Raw genomic sequence first — 19,341 nt, forward strand, 5'->3', positions numbered from 1 at the left:
TCGGGCAGAGTATTTGACGCCTGGGTCTTGTGCCTTCGGAGACTGCTTCTTTCCTGACCGCCCATTTCTGTTTCTTGTTGGCTGACTGTGTCTGTACCCTTGTCAAATGCTGGCTCCCTGAAAACGCCATCAAAACAGTCAGCGATAAGAAAGATGATTTTTTTTTTCCTCCCAAGTTAAGAGATGGCACTTTACTGGAAAAGTCTCAGAATGGAAGTGTGGAGAACAAAATTGGGGTACTGAGGCCTGGGGGTCTGGTCCTTTGTTGCAAGTCCCAGTTAGGGTTAGGATGGTGTTAGTTTAGTATTGAACACCTCCAGTAGTTTAGAGTTGTTGGTCACTAGTTCTTTAATATTGGTGGTCATATTGAGGAAAGGACCTGGAAGAGTCTTGGAGCTTTGTTTGCTGCTGCCTGTTGGAAAGTCGTATGGTTTAGGTGGATTTTCCAAAACTTAGTAAGTAAGCTTATTTGCAGTTTTTGTCTTCCTGGACAAGTGTTTCCTGGAATGACAAAGTCAGACGATACAGTCATATTATTTTGCTTCAACCAGCGTGAGTCGGAGTTCTCTGTTATTTGCATCCAGAGGCATCCTGTTATGGTTTCTCTTGTGTAAAATGAGATTCGTATTGAAGGGAGATGGGGAGGAGCTGGATATACAACGAGAGCATGTTGTGTGCAGTCTTTTGGTACTACAGCAAAGTAGGGCTTACAAAAAGTTCTGAGTCCCCCAAACTATTCTCAAATAGGAAAAGGAGCTGTCAAATGGGAATGACTAGGTGTTTATTAAGTTTCTTACAAACAGCTATGTCCGCTAGTCAACTGCAACACAAAACATACAAGTGCATTGTGTTTTCTCCTAAACTGCGGGGAATACAGGCAACTTTGTGTTGGTAAAACTAAAAACACTTCAGGCTTTTTGAGATCTTTAATATGGCCCTATGAAGTGTGAATCCTGGCCTTCCTGTGCACCAATCATGTGAACTGGGGCCAACTCCTCCCTCTATGAACTCATGTCTTCATATGTACAGCAAGGATTATGATGAAGTGAGGTGGTGTGTTGAATACAGCAGTCAGCAGTTGTTTGAACAGAAGCCCAAATGATCCTGGGTGTAGCTTCAGCCCTGCAAACTGGATCTGGGACAAGAAACCCTGCAAGAGACATGTATCCATAGGAAGCAACTTTGAAAGGACTCAGAGGGTTATCAGATGGGAAGAAACAAGAGAAATAAGGATGATGTTAGCCACTATCCCAACCCAGGGAGTCTGGAACTCACTGAGGTCAGTTCCTGCACTGAGCTGAATATTTAGCAGTCAGTTCTTTATAGGCATAGAGCAATGACAACAACCCTGGAAGCCATCCGTCTCAACTGGCATTACTGTAATTACTGTTTTGGGGGAAGTCTAGTGGAGGGACTGAAACAACTGGGCAGTAAGGGGCATCTAGGGGGTTGGGGAAGTAACTTTTAACCAACTCATGGTTGAAATACTGTTGGGCCCCATTAGATCAATGACTGAAAATCTGCTGTGCTTGGAGGAGCATGGGGCTACCAGGAGTGGGGCAAATGTACGTTGGCAGACAGCTCCATGTAGATAAGGCATGAGTGAGGGATCCATTCTGATCAGGGTACCTCTCTAAGTACTCCTGGCCCTGGTACCTGAAGGCTGGCATCTACAGGTGAAGTCTGGTGTCTACAGGTGAAGTCTGATGTATACCAGTGGAAAGTTGGAACTGTGCCCTCTTGTGGAACTTTGCTAGGGTTTCAAGACCTCCCATCTTTTGCACTTGGGGAAATCCTTCTCCTTACCATTTCTGGCTGAGGTACTTCCTGTTTCCTCTCATCCTTAAACCAGTTCTCTTCTTTTTCACACCAGATGTTGAGACCACATAATTAGCAACTGAAAAATTACTTCATGTTGCCTCAAGGGCAAGAAAGTCTGAAACTTCAAACTCCACCAGTATGTAAGGAGAAATATTTGCATGCTTGCTATTTTTTTTCTATGATAAAGGAAGGAAGAAAAATCACCCAATCCTGAGCATAATTCAATTACATAATTAGATATAGATAGATAGATATAGATGTCATCAAAGGCTGCAAGTAAGTTCATAACCTTTGACCTGTTTCCCTTCTAGGAATCTAACTTGAGGAAGTAATTAGAGATGCTTTCAAAGATTATGGAAGAAGATGGTTTCGTTGCTTTATATACAACAGTAAAAGGAATGAATGTCCAGTTTCAGAGTAAATGGGTTTGAGTAAATTATGATTATGATACATTATGTGATGTAATATTATATAAACATTAACAATCATGTTATGAATGAATAGTTTGTTGATATGAGAATATGCCAAAATATGTTAAATTTCAAAAGCAAATTTTAGAAAAGAAACAATATGATTTTTTATTTTTTGGTACTGGAGATTGAATGCAGGGGCATTTTACCACTGAGCTACACCCGCAGACCTTTTTATTTTTTATTTTGAGATAGGGTCTCACTAAATTGCCTAGAGCCTTGCTAAATTGCAGAGATTGACCTCAAATTTGGAATCCTCCTGCCTCACCTCCTGAGTCACTGGGATTACAAGTGTGTTCCATGGTGCCCAATGCAGTGGGATCTCTTTTTTTTAAGTATTTTTTTAGTTGTCAATAGCCATTTATTTATTTATACATGGTGCTGAGAATTGAACCCAGTGCCTCACACATACTAGGCAAGCGCTCTACCACTGAGCCACAATCCCAGGCCCACTCACAATGTGATCTTAACACAAAAAGAAAAATATATAATCTATAACTTGTTTTATTAATTAAGTAAAAATTTATAAACTGTTTCATTGAATTAACACAATTAGGGAACCATAATGTGCCGGACACTAGGATATAAAAGTAAGCTATTAAAAGTATAGTTTTCAAAAAGAAAAGTATTACTTTCAAGTAGGAATAAAATAAACATGAGTCAAATATTTTAATTCTGCCTCTATTCCCTGCAATTTAGGAGTCTTGAGACAGGAGGATTGCAAGTGTTAGAAATACCTAGGTGCTTCAAGAAATCAAATGTATTCAAAAGTGGGTGGGCAAAGCAAACTTTTACTTCTACCAGAAGGTGTGCTAGAGAACCTGCCTGTCAAGCTGCCTGGACAGGCAGTCCACCTATTTACACACCTAATTCAGCGCTGCCCTTCACCCTGATTGGAGGACTTGGGTACAGTCTACAGGATTGGCTAATTTTAAAACTGGAGCTGGCAAAGAGAAGGGCTATAATTAAAATAGCTATAATTGGATCCAATTAAGACTGAATACTATCTTCTGAAGATGGACCACCAGACTTAGTATGTCTTCCACAAGTTCAAGGCCAGCCCCAGCAATATAATAAGACCCTAAACAACTCAGTTAGACCCTGTCTCTAAATTAAAATATAAAAAGGGCTAGGGATGTGACTCAGTGGTAAAGTACCCCTGGATTCAATCCTCAGTACAAAAAAATTTATTCATTAATGATGAGTGAGGAAATTAGTAAGATGTTGAGACTGGTCTAAAAGATAATCTATAGAAATAACACCCATAGGGGAAACTGGGAATGCTGAAATCAATTTATTAATGGATGCAAAATTGGTTAGCAGTAAGAGCAACAAAATATGATGTTTGGAATCACCTTTACTACAAGATGGAGGGGAAAATCTGTTTGTAAAATAGCCCAGTCAAAGACAAAGGCACAAAGGACCCCATATATCAGATAACACCAAAGGATCTGCCAGATGATGCTTGGCATTTCTTTGAAAGGACACCTAACTCCTCCTTTGCCCATTTCAAAATTATTCACAATATTTCCTAAGACACAAGATCCTAATGAAGCCTATGGTCTACTAAGCCAGTCCAATAAAAAGAACACATTATAAAAACTTTAATAATAAATGAAGAGGTCGGAGCTGGGATTGTGGCTCAGTGGTAGAGCATTCGCCTAGCATGGGTGGGACCCGGGTTCCATCTCAGCACCACATAAAAATAAAGGCATTGTGTTGGGCTGGGGATGTGGCTCAAGTGGTAGCGCGCTCGCCTGGCATGCGTGCGGCCTGGGATTCGATCCTCAGCACCACATACAAATAAAGATGTTGTGTCCACCAAAAAATATTAAAAAATTCTCTCTCTTTAAAAAATATAATAAAATAAAGGCATTGTGTTGTGTCCATCTACAAAAAAAGATATTCCCTTTCTCTCCTCCCCACCTCTTTCAAAATAAATAAATAAATAAATGAAGAGGCTATAGTTAAAGGACAATTTTTTTCCAGAAAGGCAAAATTATGACTTTATCAATTAATGAGAAAACCAGTTAAGGTATTGCAGCATCTTCAGAGGAGGGCTTAAGCTGGGTACAGTGGCACACACCTGTAATCTCAGTTACTTGGGAGGCTGAAACAGAAGGATCACAAGTTTGAGGCCAGACTTGGAAGACACTCTCAAAATAAAAAACTCAGGAAGACACTCTCAAAATAAAAAAGAGTGGTGGTATGGCTCAGTGGTAGAACACCCTTGGATTCTATCCTCAGTACCATGTTTGAAAAAAAAATGGGACTCAAGCAGTACCTGCTTATTGTCAGACACAGATGACAGATGAACTTGCCAACAGATACAAAACTAATGTCACCCACTGATAAACCCAGCCTAATTAATTCCCTCCTAAGATTAGGAGCCATCTTATCAAAAGTTATAAAAAATTCATTTCTGTTTTCTGTAAAATATTAGGATTTCTATTTGGCCTGGCCATATTTTGATATTTTCAACTTGCTTGGAATGCCTGCCTGTGCCTTGAACTCATCCATGCCTGGCTTTCTCTGACCAAATAACAACCCTCTCTGAAACCCTAATGGCACTTCATAAATTCTTATGTCAGGATTTAAATTTACTCCCTAAGTGCTGAAACATTTAGACCATTGACCTACTACCTACCTTTGTGTTATGCTTGTCAAAATCCTGTTATCTGTAAGTTCTCAAGACACCTCCCTTTTTAAAAATTTTTGTGCTATAAAAGTGCGTTTCTAGAGAGCTGGAGCACTGTCCTCTAACCCAAGGATTTCAGGAGAGACATCCCAGCCAGTCAGAATTTCAAACTTGCTTTAATTTGATTTAAAATTGGAGACGGTGGTCTTTTCTTTGTGTCGTGGTTTAACACCACTATGGGACAGTTTTCATTTATGTGAACAAGAGTTGTTTGCTCTGCTGTTTTTTGCAGTTCACTTGTGTCTCTGTGCTCCTTGTTTGTGTCTAACACCTCTAATCAGAGAAAAGCACTCACAGCTTCCCTGGAGGATCAGCAACCTCCTGAGGGGATTTCCAGTAATTTTGTAGAGTAATTTCAGTAATTTCCCTACAGGGACAAGTAAAAGAATGAAAGAAAGGATGTCACTTTAAGTCCTGAGGAGACTTTGCCAGTTCTGAACAAGAGCCTTCCAGATAGATGAGATGGCCCAGTGTGGCAAAGGCCTTGGGTGGAGAGGGGCTTAGAGAAAACAGAGGGCCAGTGTAGCTGCAGAGGATGAGCTGGGAGCAGTGGTATTTTGAAAGCAGAGCCCTCCTCAGTGCGGATGGCTCAGAGCCTGCCTTGTGCCAAGGACATACAGCTGAGTTTGACTCTCCTTCTAAGAGTGTGGGCAGCCAGTCTGAAAGAATTCACATACTTCTTCCCATGATCAGGGAAGCTCTGTCGGTCACTTTGTAGTGACTTGGATATTGCCCTGATCCTCGAAGTAGCAGAATGTGTCTTCAGACGTAGGCATGTAGCCCCATGGATTGCGCGACGCTCACCTGTTCCTTTGTGATATTACCCTTTTGCTCTGTTTGGGATAGGATGTTCCATGGAAACGCCCTTTGTGTGTCCCCTTCTCTTGCTCTGCCTTTGGGTGTGGCCTTCCTAGATGTCAGTCAACCTGCTGACAGCAGACATCACAAAGCTAGACTCAGCCCCCTGAAACTTGACCTTTTGCCTCATTTGAGTGGCTTCTCCTCAATAAAAGGGTTCAGCATGTGCTCTCTGGCTCTCTTTTTCTGCAGACCCTTAAGGTCAGAGAAGCCATCACAGGACCCCAAAGATGAAGGTATCTTTGTCTCTTGTGTGGTTATTTCGTGCAGCCCAGTTCCTCTGGAGTGACCCTGAGTGTTTTAGTCGTGAGGAACGCTACACAAGAGCAGCGAGAGATGTGAGTTTTCAGTTAGGAAGTGCTGAATCTCATTTATACTCTTAAGCATCTTTCAGTGTTGTTGGGGGTGGGCAGGGGAGCAAGGGGACAGTCAGGCAGTCAGGACCCTGTTGCACTGTGGGAAATATTTTCTTTTCTTTTTCCCTTTTTTTGGCACTGGGGATTGAACCACTAAATTGCTGTGGCTGGCTTGGACTCACAATACTCCTGCCTCAGCCTCCTGAGCTGCTGGGATTACAGGTGTGCACCACCATGCCCACCTGGCTGCCGTGTGTGAAATTGTTGATGGGTCTGTGCACATGGAAAGTGCCTGATTCAGACTGGGGCTGTGGCTCAGTGGTAGAGCACTCACCTAGCATGAGCAAGGCCCTGGATTTGATCCTCAGCACCATATAAAAATAAATAAAATAAAGGTATATATGTGTCCAACTATAGCTAAAAAATAAATATTAAAAAAAAAGGAAAGTGCCTGATCCTCTGGCTTGTTCAGAGCCCAAAACACCATGTTGTGGTTGGATGAATGTGGATGGGAAGGAGAGGGTGGATCAAGGATGACCCCTCACTAAGACTTAAGCAATTGGGAGAGCCATGGAAGTCCAAGAGAATGACTGCGTTGAGAACTTTCTAGATCACTATTTTAGAGACCTCTTGAAAGTTAAAGTCCCCAGTGCCCAGATCATGGCTTGAGGAACAGCTGTGGGAGTAGAAGTGGGGGGCTGTGCTCCCTCCTGTGCACACAGGGGTGACCCAACTGCAAAACAGCTTCCCCACACACCTGCATCTCTCCACCCCAGAACCGGCTGCCTCCTGATTGGAGGAAAGAGCCACACTCTGGCCCAGAGCTGCTCATTAGCAGCAATTAGCAGAGTCACCCATTTCCCTGGAGGGAAGAGGGGGAGGAGGAACGTGGTGGGAAGTGAATCCCCACCCTGTGGGGGTGGCCTGAGCTGGTTTCTCCAAGCTTCCTCTTCAGCAGGCATGATGTGGCAGCCCAGGTCACCAAGGGCTAGGTCACGGCATCCCCAAAGACAGAGACCTGCAGATCTCAGCTCTGTACACAATTCATCTCTGGAATTAGATTGGGGCCCCTCACTCTCTACCAACCCCTCGGCCATGGCTAACCCTGCGTAGTCAGCCACTTCTTTGCACATGTCAGACACTCTGAAGTGGGGAGACAGCCCTGGGACATGACCTCTGATCTCAGAACTTGAAGGTCCTGCCCCCTTTCCTCTGAGTCAGAATGAGTTTCCAGGAGCATGAGTTGCTGCTCAAGCTGGCCAAGTGCACCCAGGAGGCAGTGCCTCCTGCAAGCCCATTCCCTCTGGGCCACTTCCCCAGCTACCCCAAGATCCCTTTAGGCCACCCTGGCTCTGCCCCTGTCATTCCCAACCAAGGAAGCTCATTCCTTGCAGGTGAAGTTCTCAGTGTTATGTGGAGGGGAGGTTCTCAGATCTTAGGTAGAAGGGAGAGAGGAGTGCTTGGCTGATAGACCAGTGCCAGCACATGCTGGAGATGGCTGGTTAGGACTCAGGGCTGAGCTGGTGTGTGGTTAACAATGGGCTTGGGGGGCAGGCGGTAGGGCTTAGCCTTTTGTGAAGCTTTTGCTGATTTCTGTCCCACATGACAGAGGTCAAGGTGCTAGGGTGGTGTTGACAACTCACAATCTGCAAAATATTTGAAAACTTAACTCAGCTCTTACTAGCCAGTAAAGCCAGTGTTAAAATCCTGTTTTGCAAACATGTCATTCTAAAGGGGATTAGACAAGCAAACGGGTCTCCAAGCACACCTCAACAAGTAAGTTAGCCAGCCACTAGGAGGAGATTCCCAGCAAGAAATGGTTCGGGGAACCCTAGAAAGACTCAAGCTGGGGTGCAGGTGAGGGTTCTGGGGCTGAATGGATGGTACAGGATGTTTCTACGGGAGGGCTGGCCACCTTTTTCTCCAGATTGCCAGCCTAGGCCAATGGGTGTTTTCCCATGAGAACAACAAAAGTCAACATGGAAAGGTGATTAACTTTAAAGAAATACAGTGTACAGCCAACTTTTCTGAAAGAGAAGGACATTTTAAACAACCTAGAAGAGCACTCTAAGAAAAGAAGAGAAACTCTGGGGGAAGCTGCCATAGAAAAGAGATGGAGCAAGCTGGGAGCTGGGGCACCTGCCTGTGACCCCAGCCTCCTGGGGTCAGACACTCTGCACATGTCAGACACTCTGAAGTGGGGAGACAGGAGAACTGCAAGTTGGAGGCTAGCTTCAGCAACTTGGAGAGACCCTGTTTTCAAAATAAAGAATTAAAAGGGCTGGGGATAGAGCTCAGTGATAGACACCTAGGTTCTATCCCTAGTTCTGCAAAAAAAAAAAAAAAAGCAAAAGAGGGAACTGTATGGGGTAGTGGAGGTAAGAACAACGGAGAGCCACACAAACTCACTGTTTCTTTGTCACAGAAGTCATCTGCAGATCTGATAATTCAGAGTCAGGAATTAACACCTGGCTCCTGGAAGTCCAGCTTTCAGATGAGCCCTGCATTTAGAAAGTGTGGACTGGTAGCTGTTGGTGTTGAGGGAGGGCCCTGCAGAGGGGTCCATGAGTGGAGAGAAAGGAAGGTTGGGCAGGGAGGGAGATGCTCAACCTCCATCTGAAGGAAATGCTGTGAAAGAAAGCAAGGCCGTTATAAGACGGGGAAAACCTGACTCCACAGAATTTTGATGGTAGACTGTCCTGAGGGGGAGCTACTTCCTGTAGAGGAACCTGGGGGGTGGGCACCAAAAGCACACAGTACAGCATTGGAGGTGGGGAGGGTGAAGGAAAGGATACCGCAGAAGGGGACTTCTGGAGAGCCACCGAGCCACACAGACTCCAGAACATGGCCCAGGTTCTCATGGAAATCAAGGAGGATAAGAGCTTTGGAGCAGAACTGGAAAGGCCTTGGGGGGTCTGGGGGAGGCAAGGAACAGCGTGAGATCCAGGAGCATCCCCGAAAGGGACCCCCACCCAGGGCTGGGCTGGAGCCCAGCTGGATCCAAGTCTCTAAGAGGCAGGGAAGCCGAGTGACATGCAGCTTCCCAAGACACTGCAGAGTGTGATTAGGTGGGAGGAGTGCCATCCCAGGGGAAGGTGGCAGCTGGTGAGTAATGTCACCTCACTAGGTGATTCAGAGTCTCTGGAGCCACCCAGGCCAGGCTCCTGGAAATCACGCCTGCTCCAGGACACTCTGCGTGCAGACAAGCCAGCCCCTGCTGGGCCTGCTTTCAGCTGCACATCATCAGCCCCTCACCCAAGCACAGCAGCGCAGTTGTGCTGACCAGTCCTGTTCACAGACAGGTAAACTGAGGCCCAGGTTGGAGGAAGGAGCAAAGTAGAATGACCCGCGGAAGGGTGAGCGTCTGCTCCTGCCCAAGCCCTGCCTCGAAAAGCAGGGTCAAAAACCCAGCACCCCTGGGGGCCAGTGTTGACCCAGGGCAGTGGCCTGAGTCACAGAGCAGAGAGGGTGGGGGACCCTGCCACAGTCAAGGGCAACAGAGACCCAGGGGAGGGGGTCCAGAGCTGTCAATGTATCGGGGAAAACTGGGAATCCAGATTCTTTCACTTTTTCAGTTGTGGTAAAATGTATGTAACATCCAGTTCACCATTTGAACCTCTTTAAGTGACAGCTCAGTGGCAGTGAGCAGCCATCACCACGTCCACTCCAGACATTCTCATCACCCCAGGCTGAAGCTGTGTCCCCACCCCTTCTCCCCATGCCCTTGGCATGCACCATGCTCCTTTCCGTAGGTCTGACTCTCCAGGGCCTCACACAGGGTATGTCTGACTTACTTGTTTTTGGCACTGGGGATTGAATGTGCTACCACCAAGCTGCATCCCCAGCCATTTTTATCTTTTATTTTGACCCAGGGTCTCTAAGTTGCTGAGGCTGGCCTTAAACTTTCAGCCTCTTGCCTCAGCCTCCTGAGTGGCTGAGATGACAGGTCTGCGTCACTGCATCTGGTGGTATTTGTCCTTCTGTGTCTGGCTTCTTTCGTTTGGATGATGTTCTCAAGGTGCATGTTGTAGTGCCCATGTGCTCTGGGCCTCAGTCCCTTCCCATCATGGAGCAAAGCCTCCTTCCTAGGCCCTTGTGGGCTGCTGGCTTCAACTGAGTGCCCCATCCCTGCGCCCAGCTCCCCGCCAGGGGCTCCCTGCCTGGGTGGCTGTCTGTTCTCTGAACACTCCCTGCAGTCAGACTCCTGGGTCACCTGTGCCTGTCTCTTGTCACAGTTCTCATCCTGTTTGGGTTGGATGTGAGTCCTTGAAGCCTGGATGGGCAGGAGAGGAGCATGGGGTTCTTTGGCCTCCAACTGCAAACAGCATCTTTCTGCCCACCTCAGCAGATCCAGGCACTGCCCGCCCCCCATGCTCTGGACTCCAGGGTTCCCGCCAGCCGACCTCTCCCTGGAACTCCCCTACCTATGGCCTCCACCCCAGGCCAAGAGATCTGGTGTGTCTCTCCCATCCCACCTCCACCCTGTCTGACTGGCAGCAGCCCCTCCTTGGGCAGCACCTCAGACCAGGGCTCAGGTCAAAGCCCTTGGAAAAGCGCTGCTGCTCTCAACCCCTCGGAAAGATGTACAGGGCCCTAGAGAAGATCTAGAATTGACCCCTGCCATGACCCCCACTACTCCCCTCCCCTTCCCATGCACCATCTCTCCTGGGCCTGACGATTCTGGCTTCATCCTGGGCCTCTGCCGCTGCCAGCTGCAGGGATCTTAGTCTCTGCTCAGAGCTGTGGTTGCCCAGGTCTCTCAGGACGTCAAAGGCCTTTAGCCTCCAGCTGGCTTTCCCTCTACACCTCACCTGCCACTTATCCCAGTCCCCTGGGGGCTCCCCACCCTGCCACATCCCTTTCTCTGTTTTGGTTTTCCCCGTAGACCTTATTGTCTATTAGACTAAATGATTTACATACTTTTAAAAATAGCTTTATTTATTTATTATTTTATGTGGTGCTTAGAATTGAACCCAATGCCTCACATGTGCTAGGCAATTACTCTACCACTGAGCCACAACTCAGACCAATTTACATACTTTTTAAATTCTCGATTTTATTCAAAATCCACACCGTGGGGGTTTGTTCACTGTGGTATCTGTAGCATTTAGAGTCCAGTATGCATTAGGTGCTCAGCAATGCTTGCTGATTGACTCAATGAAGGCAGGAACACTGCCCTGATTTCTTATTGCCCAGGGCTTAGCAAGATCTCTAGCAGGAGTAGGTGATGCCTAGTTGCTTTTGGTTGGATAATGAATAGATACCCCTGTTCAGAATGTGTCCCCTGACTCCTAGGCATACATCTGAACCGCCTCCACTGGTGAGTCACCTCTCTGGTCTGTGCATCACCAGCACCAGCTGTGCTAGCATGTAAATGTCCCTGCAGCTGTATCAGTCATCAACACCTCAGTGCAAGATGATCAGCGGCCCTGAGACCAGACTGGTAGGGACATGGGGTGTGGGTGGCATGAGTGGGCAGCTCATCCATCTCTTGCACAGGCAAATCAATGCCCAGCCAGGATGCCTGTGTGGGTCTAGCACATGGTGGCACTCAGTAAATATTTTGTTGAATGGAGGTTGAATCATGCCAGAGTCTCCACCCCCAGGCCTTCAGGGACTCTGCTCTCTACACCCTGGGAATCGGGAACTGGTCTCTGGGGCTCTTTCCCAGGACGTGTGCCATGAAGTCTTCATTAGCATCTCTGGCTTCCACAGGGCCTTCTCCTTGGGCCTCTTCCTGACCACCCCAAGGATAGCAACACTTGGGCTTGTCTGCCCTTGGGTCTCCAGGGCAGTAAGCCAGGTCTTTGGAAAGGCAGGAAGAGCTGGAATGGAGAAGAAATGGGGAGGGCAAGGGGAAAAGAGGTGGAGAGGCAGGAGTCTAGAGCCATCAGTGCCCAGATACCCCTAGAGGCACACCTGTCATGAACACCCCAGTGAGACCCAATGTGCACAGGGACCAGCTTGAGGAGCCTCCCATTCCCCCAGCACCCTCCCACAGGGAGCCATAGCACAGTGTAGAGTGTGGCTCCAGGGCCCCTCTGTCGCACGGCAGGGCCCACCTGAGATACCTCCCTTCGTTACTCATTGCCTCCTCCCACCTGGGAAGACGTGAGCTTCCTGTGGCAGCACCTGTGTCTTCTTCCCATCCCCCGTCCTGCTGCCCAGCTAAGGACTGGCAGACAGCAGGTGCCCAAATGTCTGTCAAGTGAGCTTGTTTCAGGGGGAGCAGCTGGAGGAGTGCAGGGCCCAGGGGGCCAGGGTAGGGCAGAGAGGAAGCAAGTGCCCCCCATAGCATTTCTGTTCTGCTGGGGAGGGTGCCCAGAGAAACGGCCTCCCCTCTGCCACTCCACATGGTGATTCTCCTATAGTGACCCCTGAATCCTGGGGCAGAGTCATGTACCCCCAGGGGCTCCGGTGGCCCCAGTCCCAGGCAATTCTTTGGTGGGCCAGGGCAGGGCCCTCTCTCTGCCATGTCTGTCTGCAGATCAGCCATGAGCTACCTCAGCCCTCCTGACCACAGTGCAGCGACCATGAAGAGAACAGGGTGACTGTCCTCTTGCTACCCAATGCCTGCAGGCAGGCCCCACCAGACCCACTGTGCCAGCTGGGTTTTGCTGCCACCCTGACCCCTAAGAGACCGAGAAGGTGGGCAGCACAGGGGCTCTACCAGGGCAGGCTGTGCAGCTTCAGAGGGAGCCTGGCTTGCCCCAGGTTCTCTGACCTGGGTTATCTTGCCTTCCCTCACTAGCCACGGCTCTCCAGAACCTCTGTCCAATCTCCCCTTCTCTTAGAGTGATGTCCTCTCCCTGTCCCCATGCTCTGTGGGGCCAATAGTGTCTGTTCTGCAGGCTCCCGTGTCAGCAGCCTCTCTTCAGGGCTCCCAACAGTCGGGCCAGGCACCTCCTCTGGGCTCCCAACATCCCCCTGCCCAGCCGTAGGACCCTGTGCAATAATAATAACACTCTGCCCATGGGACCCAGCCCCCAAGTCCAGTCCCAACAGCCTGTTTCCACCACTTACCCACCAGCTGGGACCTGGGGCAGATCACGCAACTCCCCAGGCCGCCTCAGTTTCTGTCTGCAGGATGGGGATGGAGAAGGAATTCGAGGTGGCATGAGGCTGCCCGCGGTGCATGAGACATGGTGGCATCAGTGCCATCCCTCTCTTCTGCCATGGCGAGGGCCCAACCTTGAAGGGCAGGGAAGGATAGAGACATACTCATCTCTCTAGGGGAGGACAGGACATCTGTCCCTTCTTGGAGTAGAGGGTGTCACAAGTGCAGGGTGTTGATTGGGAGGATGCACTGCCCCAATCTTGTCCCAGGTGGCTGCCACCAGGTAGAAGTAGATCAAGTCCACCCCAACCAGGGCATCCCACAGACCAGCCCCACAGCCTTTTGAACCCTGCAGGGGTCCCAGGACATGGGGGTGGCAGACTCCAGTAGTCCCAGTCCTTCCCTCTTGGGTTGGCCTGACCCAGGTGGCCACTGGCTCTTCCCCTTCCTGGGAGTCCTGGTGAGAAGTGAGTTCTTCCTGGCAACCCAGTGACAGGGCCGAGCCCCTCCAGCAGGGACAACAGGAAGGCAGCCTCAGGGATCTCTCGGACAGCAGCCAAGAGGCCACTGTGTTCCGCCACTCTGACCTGAGTCGCAGCTTTCCGGGAAGTGGGCTAACGGGATTCCAGAGCCCTGGGTAGGACCAGGTCACTGGGCTGAGTCACAGCAGCTGGGGCACCTGGAGGTGGGAGCCGTTAGTGAGCTGGGCCCTCCCCTTGACAGCCCAAGCCAAGGCCACCATGCCCTGGGGCTCCCCAACACCCTGCACCCAGACTTTTGCCATGCTGGACCCAGCCCTTCCCCATGCTGGACCCATGTTCAATGCTGTGAGGACACTTCCTCACCTGGACAGTCAACGTCAAGACCACAGCCTGGACCTCTGGGCCCAGGTCCCTTCACCTGCCCCTCCAGACTTCATCACTGACACCCAGGAGCCTGGGCCCCAGCCCACCCATCGAGGCCTGAGGTAGAGGCCCCAGCCCCGGGTAACGGCTGTTTCCTCCCTGCAGCACCGCCTCCTCTGTGACCTACAGACTAAGCCACGGGGACTGGTCCAACAGCATTCCACCTCACAGGATAAAACCTGGGCAACCTGCAGGGGACCCAACACACTACAGCCACCCGCCCTGCCTGTCCCAACCAGCACAGCCCTCACGTCCCTTGACGCCACCATCTGGCTGGGCCTCCACCCCTACTGGCCATGGAGGTTTCCAGACCTCCCCCAGCCCTGGGAGGGGGCTGTCTCAGGACCCTGACCACTCTGCTGCTTCTGGTTTCCACAGGTGAGTTCCGAGGACTGCTGCTCCTCCCCCTCCTCTCTGTGCCAGGCTCCCCTCCTGCCTCCCTGGGACTCAGCAGCTTCCTGCCAGACTTGCCTGGAATCTGGCCCCTACTTTTCTCTCTCTTGTTCCTCCGTCTTCCTCTTTCTACCCCTTCCCCTCTCCTCCCTCTCTCTGACATGTCATCATTTTTGACACCAGGGGTTGAATCCAGGGATGCTTCACCACCGAGCCACATCCCTGCCCTTTGTATTTTTGTATTTTGAGACAGGATCTCTCGAAGTTGCTTAGGGCCTCACTAAGTTGCTGAGGCTGGCCTCACATTTGCAATCCTCATGCCTTAGCCTCCCAAGTGGCTGGGATTACAGGCATGCACCTCTCTGCCCAGCTCTGGCATCTATGTAACTTCTCTGAACCTCACTTTCCTCAGCAGCTGTGAGGATTACGTGAAGAAGGTGCAGGGCGGCGGGCACTCAGTGTGCTTCCCTCTTGTGGGTGATTATCTCTCCCTCTTCATCTTCACCGTCTTCATCTCCTTCCCCTTGTCTTTCTCATCTCCCCATTACTCCTCCATGGCTTACATTTGGGGTCAGCTCCACATGTTCCTGGGGTAGGATGTCAGAGGGGAGGGCCCTGAGGACAGCCCCATCCAGGCTCCGTGGGGCTCAGGGAAGAAGCCTGGGGCACCCATGGTTCTGAGTCCTGAGCCTCCCTTTCCTCTCTTACCCTTCCTTCCATGGCAGTGGACAGAGCAGGAGGGAGGATGAGGCCACCCCTGTACAGTGGGGCCTGAGCTCTGTCTGCCCCAGTCCCAGAAAGTACCCCTTGGGGGCTGGAGGGGCCCTGGGAATGAGCCTGCTTGAGAGGATGGGGGCTCCCCTGGCACTGCCCTGACTCCCTCCTTTTCTTACCCTCAGCCACCACCCTCAATGCCGCCAAGATTCCTGGTGAGTGTGAGCTGACGTGCTGAAGGGGAGGAATGGGTGTCTGTGTGTCCGTCTGTGTGGGGGCAGGTCAGAAGGCAGCCTGGGGTAAGAGGGGGACGGAGCTAGAGGAGAAGGCAGGCAGGGAAGAGAGTGGGAGGTGGAGGAGAAGGAGCCTGAGCAGGGAAAGGGGCCAGAGTCCAAAGGGACAGAGGGGCCCAGGGGCACAGCTGAGTGGGCAGGAGGGAGGCAAGTAGCAGAAGTAGCCTCAGAGGGCAGGGGGAGGGCACAGCTTTCTGGCACAGGCCGAGGATGCGGTGGCAGACTGTGGGCAGGGAAGGAAACTAGAGATGGCCGAAAACTCGTCCCTCCTTTACCAGTGTCCCCAGACTGCGGGAAGCCCCAACAGCTGAACCGAATCGTGGGTGGCCAGGACAGTGTGGATGCTGAGTGGCCCTGGGTTGTGAGCATCCAGAAGAACGGCACCCACCACTGTGCAGGCTCCCTGCTCACCAACCGCTGGGTGGTCACTGCAGCCCACTGTTTCAAGGGGTACGTATGGCCAGCTCGTCCAGAACCCACGCTGGGTTCAGACCCTAGGCTCCCCATCCCACCCCTGCCCCCAGGCTTCTGTCTGATCTGCTGCCCTTCAATAGAAACCTTCCTTCTGCCCAGATGCCTCCCGGGGCCTTCTACCCCTGCCCTCTTCCCAGGCGTCCCCTCCTGGACCCCTCCTGGCTGATCCCCTCCCCCCTTTCTTTGCAGCAATCTGAACAAGCCATCCCTGTTCTCAGTGCTACTGGGGGCCTGGCAATTGGAGAACCCTGGCCCTCGGTCCCAGGATGTGGGTATCGCTTGGGTGCTGCCCCACCCTGGGTACTCCTGGAAGGATGGGACCCGTGCAGATATTGCCCTGGTGCGCCTTGAACACTCCATCCAGTTCTCTGAGCGAATCCTGCCCATCTGCCTACCTGATTCTTCTGTCCATTTCCCTCCGAACACCGACTGCTGGATTGCAGGCTGGGGGAGCATCCACGAAGGAGGTGTGGCTCCTCCCCACCCATGGGGGGCCAAGGGCATTGGGGACAGTGGGTGGCAGGCACTCAGAGACACACTACCAGGAGGAGTAGGGGTGGAGGCCAGGGCACAGCATCACAGAGACAAGAGCTGTGTTTCAAGACAACAACAGCCAGATCAGAAAAGCGATTCACTGACACAGAAATGGCAGGAAGGGGGTGTAGGGGGCCAGGCTGGATTCAGGGTGAAATGAAAACCACCCTGAGCTTGCAAAGCCAGAGCAGGCACCCTGGTGGCAGCATGCCACAAGTGCAGGCAACATTCCAGGAGGAGATGCAGTCTCCAGTAAGTCCTCAGGTTTAGAAAGTCACAAAGCAGACGAACTAGAGCAAGAGGCAGAGGTAAGCAAGAGAAAGACAGATGACAGGTAGACAGAGCCCAGGCCAAGAAAAAGGAACCCAGGCAGAAATGAGAGATGAGAGATGTGGGAAGCGCTGGAAGACAGACAGAGACCACTTGTAAGGACAAAGCAGGAGGAAAGTGGGACCCTACCAGAGTCCAGAAAAATGAGGAGAAATGACATCAGCTCGTGCATTTGGGGACTCCCCCCAACTCTGAGGTTGCAGCCTCCCCATGGGTCTGTAAACCAATTCTAGGCAGCCTCCCTGAGAGGCTGATGACAGTAAGCGTGGATGGCGCACCTCTGAGCCTTACTCTAGTAGTCACACAGCACCAAGTAGTGCCAGAGATGGGAACCAGCAGGGCTGCCCTATGAGCATCAGAGGACTTATTAAAGATGAAGAATCTGACTGGGGGGCAGTGGTGCATGCCTGTAATCCCAGCAGCTTGGGGCTGAAGCAGGAGGATCATGAGTTCAAAGCCAGCCTCAACAACTTATTGAGGCGCTAAGCAACTCAGTGAGACCCTGTCTCTAAATACAAAAAAAAAGGCTGGGGATGTAGCTCAGTGGTAGCATGTGGGAGGCCCTGAGGTCAATCCCCATCAGTAGAGCTGATCTGTGGGCCCTTGAGAAGGAAATAGTGGGAACCTGCCCCTTGAGGAGACAAGTGGGAGGGGAACCTGGCCGACTCTATCCTCCTGTCCCCAGTGCCCCTGCCACGCCCTCAGATCCTGCAGAAGCTGAAGGTGCCCATCATCCATTCGGACCTCTGCAGCAGCCTGTACTGGCGCGGCGCGGGGCAGGAGACCATCACCGAGGACATGCTGTGCGCTGGTTACCTGGAAGGGGAGCGGGATGCCTGTCTGGTGAGTGCCCACCCCTTCGGCCCTGGCTAGGAGGGGCGAGTGCCCACGCAGGGCAGGAGTCAGAGTCCGTGCGCTTCCAGCCCCACACCTCTGCCTAGGCCCCCTCCCCAGTCCCTATGCAGCCGCTCAGCCTGGCCGGGCTATGCATGGACTGTGCACACAATTGCGCCCCCTCACTCTTAGGAACTTGCTTTCTGAGGGGGACCCCAGGGCCAGCTCCAGCTCCAGCTCCATAGTGGCATGGAGGATGGCAGGGTGTGCAATGGCCCGGAGCTTGGCCGGCTTGAGGCCCGCTTGCGGCACCTCTCCTGCCGCCCACGTTGCCCGTGGGACGACTCACTTCCTCCTTCTGATCCTCAGTTTTCTCACCTGCAAAACAGAAATAACGACGCCCCGTCCCTCACCATCTGTGGTTTAGAAGGCGCTGCACACAGTGCTTCTCCCTTCAAGTGGGTCTGGAAGGCGTGTCCCGCCTGGGTCTGCCCCCCGCCTGCCCTTTGTGGGTCCCTAACCTTTCTTCTCCCCACAGGGCGACTCTGGCGGCCCCCTGATGTGCCAGGTGGACGGCTCCTGGCTGCTGGCGGGAATCATTAGCTGGGGCGAGGGCTGCGCGGAGCGCAACCGGCCGGGCGTCTACACCAGTCTCCCTGCCCACAGCTCCTGGGTGGAGAGGGTAGTGCAAGGGGTGCAGTTCCGCGGGCGCTCGCCGGGTAGCGGGGCCCGCAGGGAGCCGAGCGCGGATTTCCCAGTCGCTGGGCGCTCCTAGGGCGCTGGCACAAGTCGGGTGGGGTCTGGAGACCCGCGGCCGCCGGCGGCTTCCTGCGTTGTAAATAAGCCATCTACCTCTGAGGGGCGCTCGCGGCTGGCGCGGGAGGGCTAGCCACGCCCACCGCGCCAGGCTCCGCCCCCGGGCCGCCGGCGTCCTCTGTATATACGTGTTAATGGTTTTTACAGTTGTTTGTAACTCTGCCCACATATTTATTCTTCCAGTTTCAATAAATTATTTATTGTCCAGTTCCTGTTTTTCTCCATGTATGAGGACACTGGGAAACAAGGGTCCGGGTGAGGTTAAAAAGAGGGGAGGCCGGTGCGAATTTGTACTTGGCTTGGCCAACCCGGGCTCAAGATGACCCCTGGTTTCCAACTAGGGCTCAACATCTGACCCCTGACCTTCGACCATCGCCCTTTCACCGGGAGCGGAGGAAGGAGGTGGGAGGTTGCGGCGGGGAGACCTGGCTGTGCTGGGGGAGGTCAGGGTGGGCTCTGGTCTGCACCTGCTGGGTTTCCAGAACCATCCTGTGTGACAAACCCTCCGTACCTGAAGTCGTGTTCCCTCCCGCTCTTCCCTCCAACTTCCCTCCCATCTCTCCACCTCAGGGCTCAGGGAGCCCCTGGCTGCCAGGGCTGGGCTTGGAGCAGTGTCCAGGTCAGCCAGCATCAGGGCTCGGTCTCCTGGGACGCACAGGGATGGGCCGGCAGCTCCTCCCAGCCAGGAGCCAACTCCTGCAGTGACTCACTGCTGATTGTACAGACCCTCCCTGCCAAGCAGGGAGCAAAATAGGAGGCAGCTGGCCTCTAAGCTCTGTGGGCACCGT

The 19,341-nt window shown here is 51.8% G+C and overlaps 1 protein-coding gene across 1 annotated transcript; it reads left to right on the top strand.

Moving 5' to 3' along the window:
- Window positions 1-14,343: 14,343 nt before the first annotated feature.
- On the top strand, window positions 14,344-18,763 carry Prss22 (serine protease 22). The gene is made up of 6 exons (XM_046443157.2): window positions 14,344-14,543; window positions 15,458-15,487; window positions 15,844-16,015; window positions 16,229-16,506; window positions 17,589-17,746; window positions 18,276-18,763. The coding sequence occupies exons 1-6, from the start codon at window positions 14,462-14,464 to the stop codon at window positions 18,510-18,512; spliced, it is 957 nt and encodes a 318-aa protein (XP_046299113.1). The 5' UTR covers window positions 14,344-14,461; the 3' UTR covers window positions 18,513-18,763.
- The last annotated feature ends 578 nt before the right edge of the window (window positions 18,764-19,341 follow it).

Source organism: Marmota monax, unplaced genomic scaffold (assembly GCF_021218885.2).
Source record: "Marmota monax isolate L192 unplaced genomic scaffold, Marmota_monax_Labrador192_F-V1.1 WCK01_AAM20220418_F8-fsc00035, whole genome shotgun sequence".
NCBI classification, from domain to species: domain Eukaryota; kingdom Metazoa; phylum Chordata; class Mammalia; order Rodentia; family Sciuridae; genus Marmota; species Marmota monax.

Excerpts from the sequence above, each read along its gene's own strand:
- Prss22 (XM_046443157.2), top strand. The coding sequence starts at position 14,462 with ATGGAGGTTTCCAGACCTCCCCCAGCCCTGGGAGGGGGCTGTCTCAGG. Across the intron at positions 14,544-15,457 it reads GCTGCTTCTGGTTTCCACAG|CCACCACCCTCAATGCCGCC; the intron begins GTGAGTTCCGAG and ends TCTTACCCTCAG. Across the intron at positions 17,747-18,275 it reads GGGAGCGGGATGCCTGTCTG|GGCGACTCTGGCGGCCCCCT; the intron begins GTGAGTGCCCAC and ends TTCTCCCCACAG.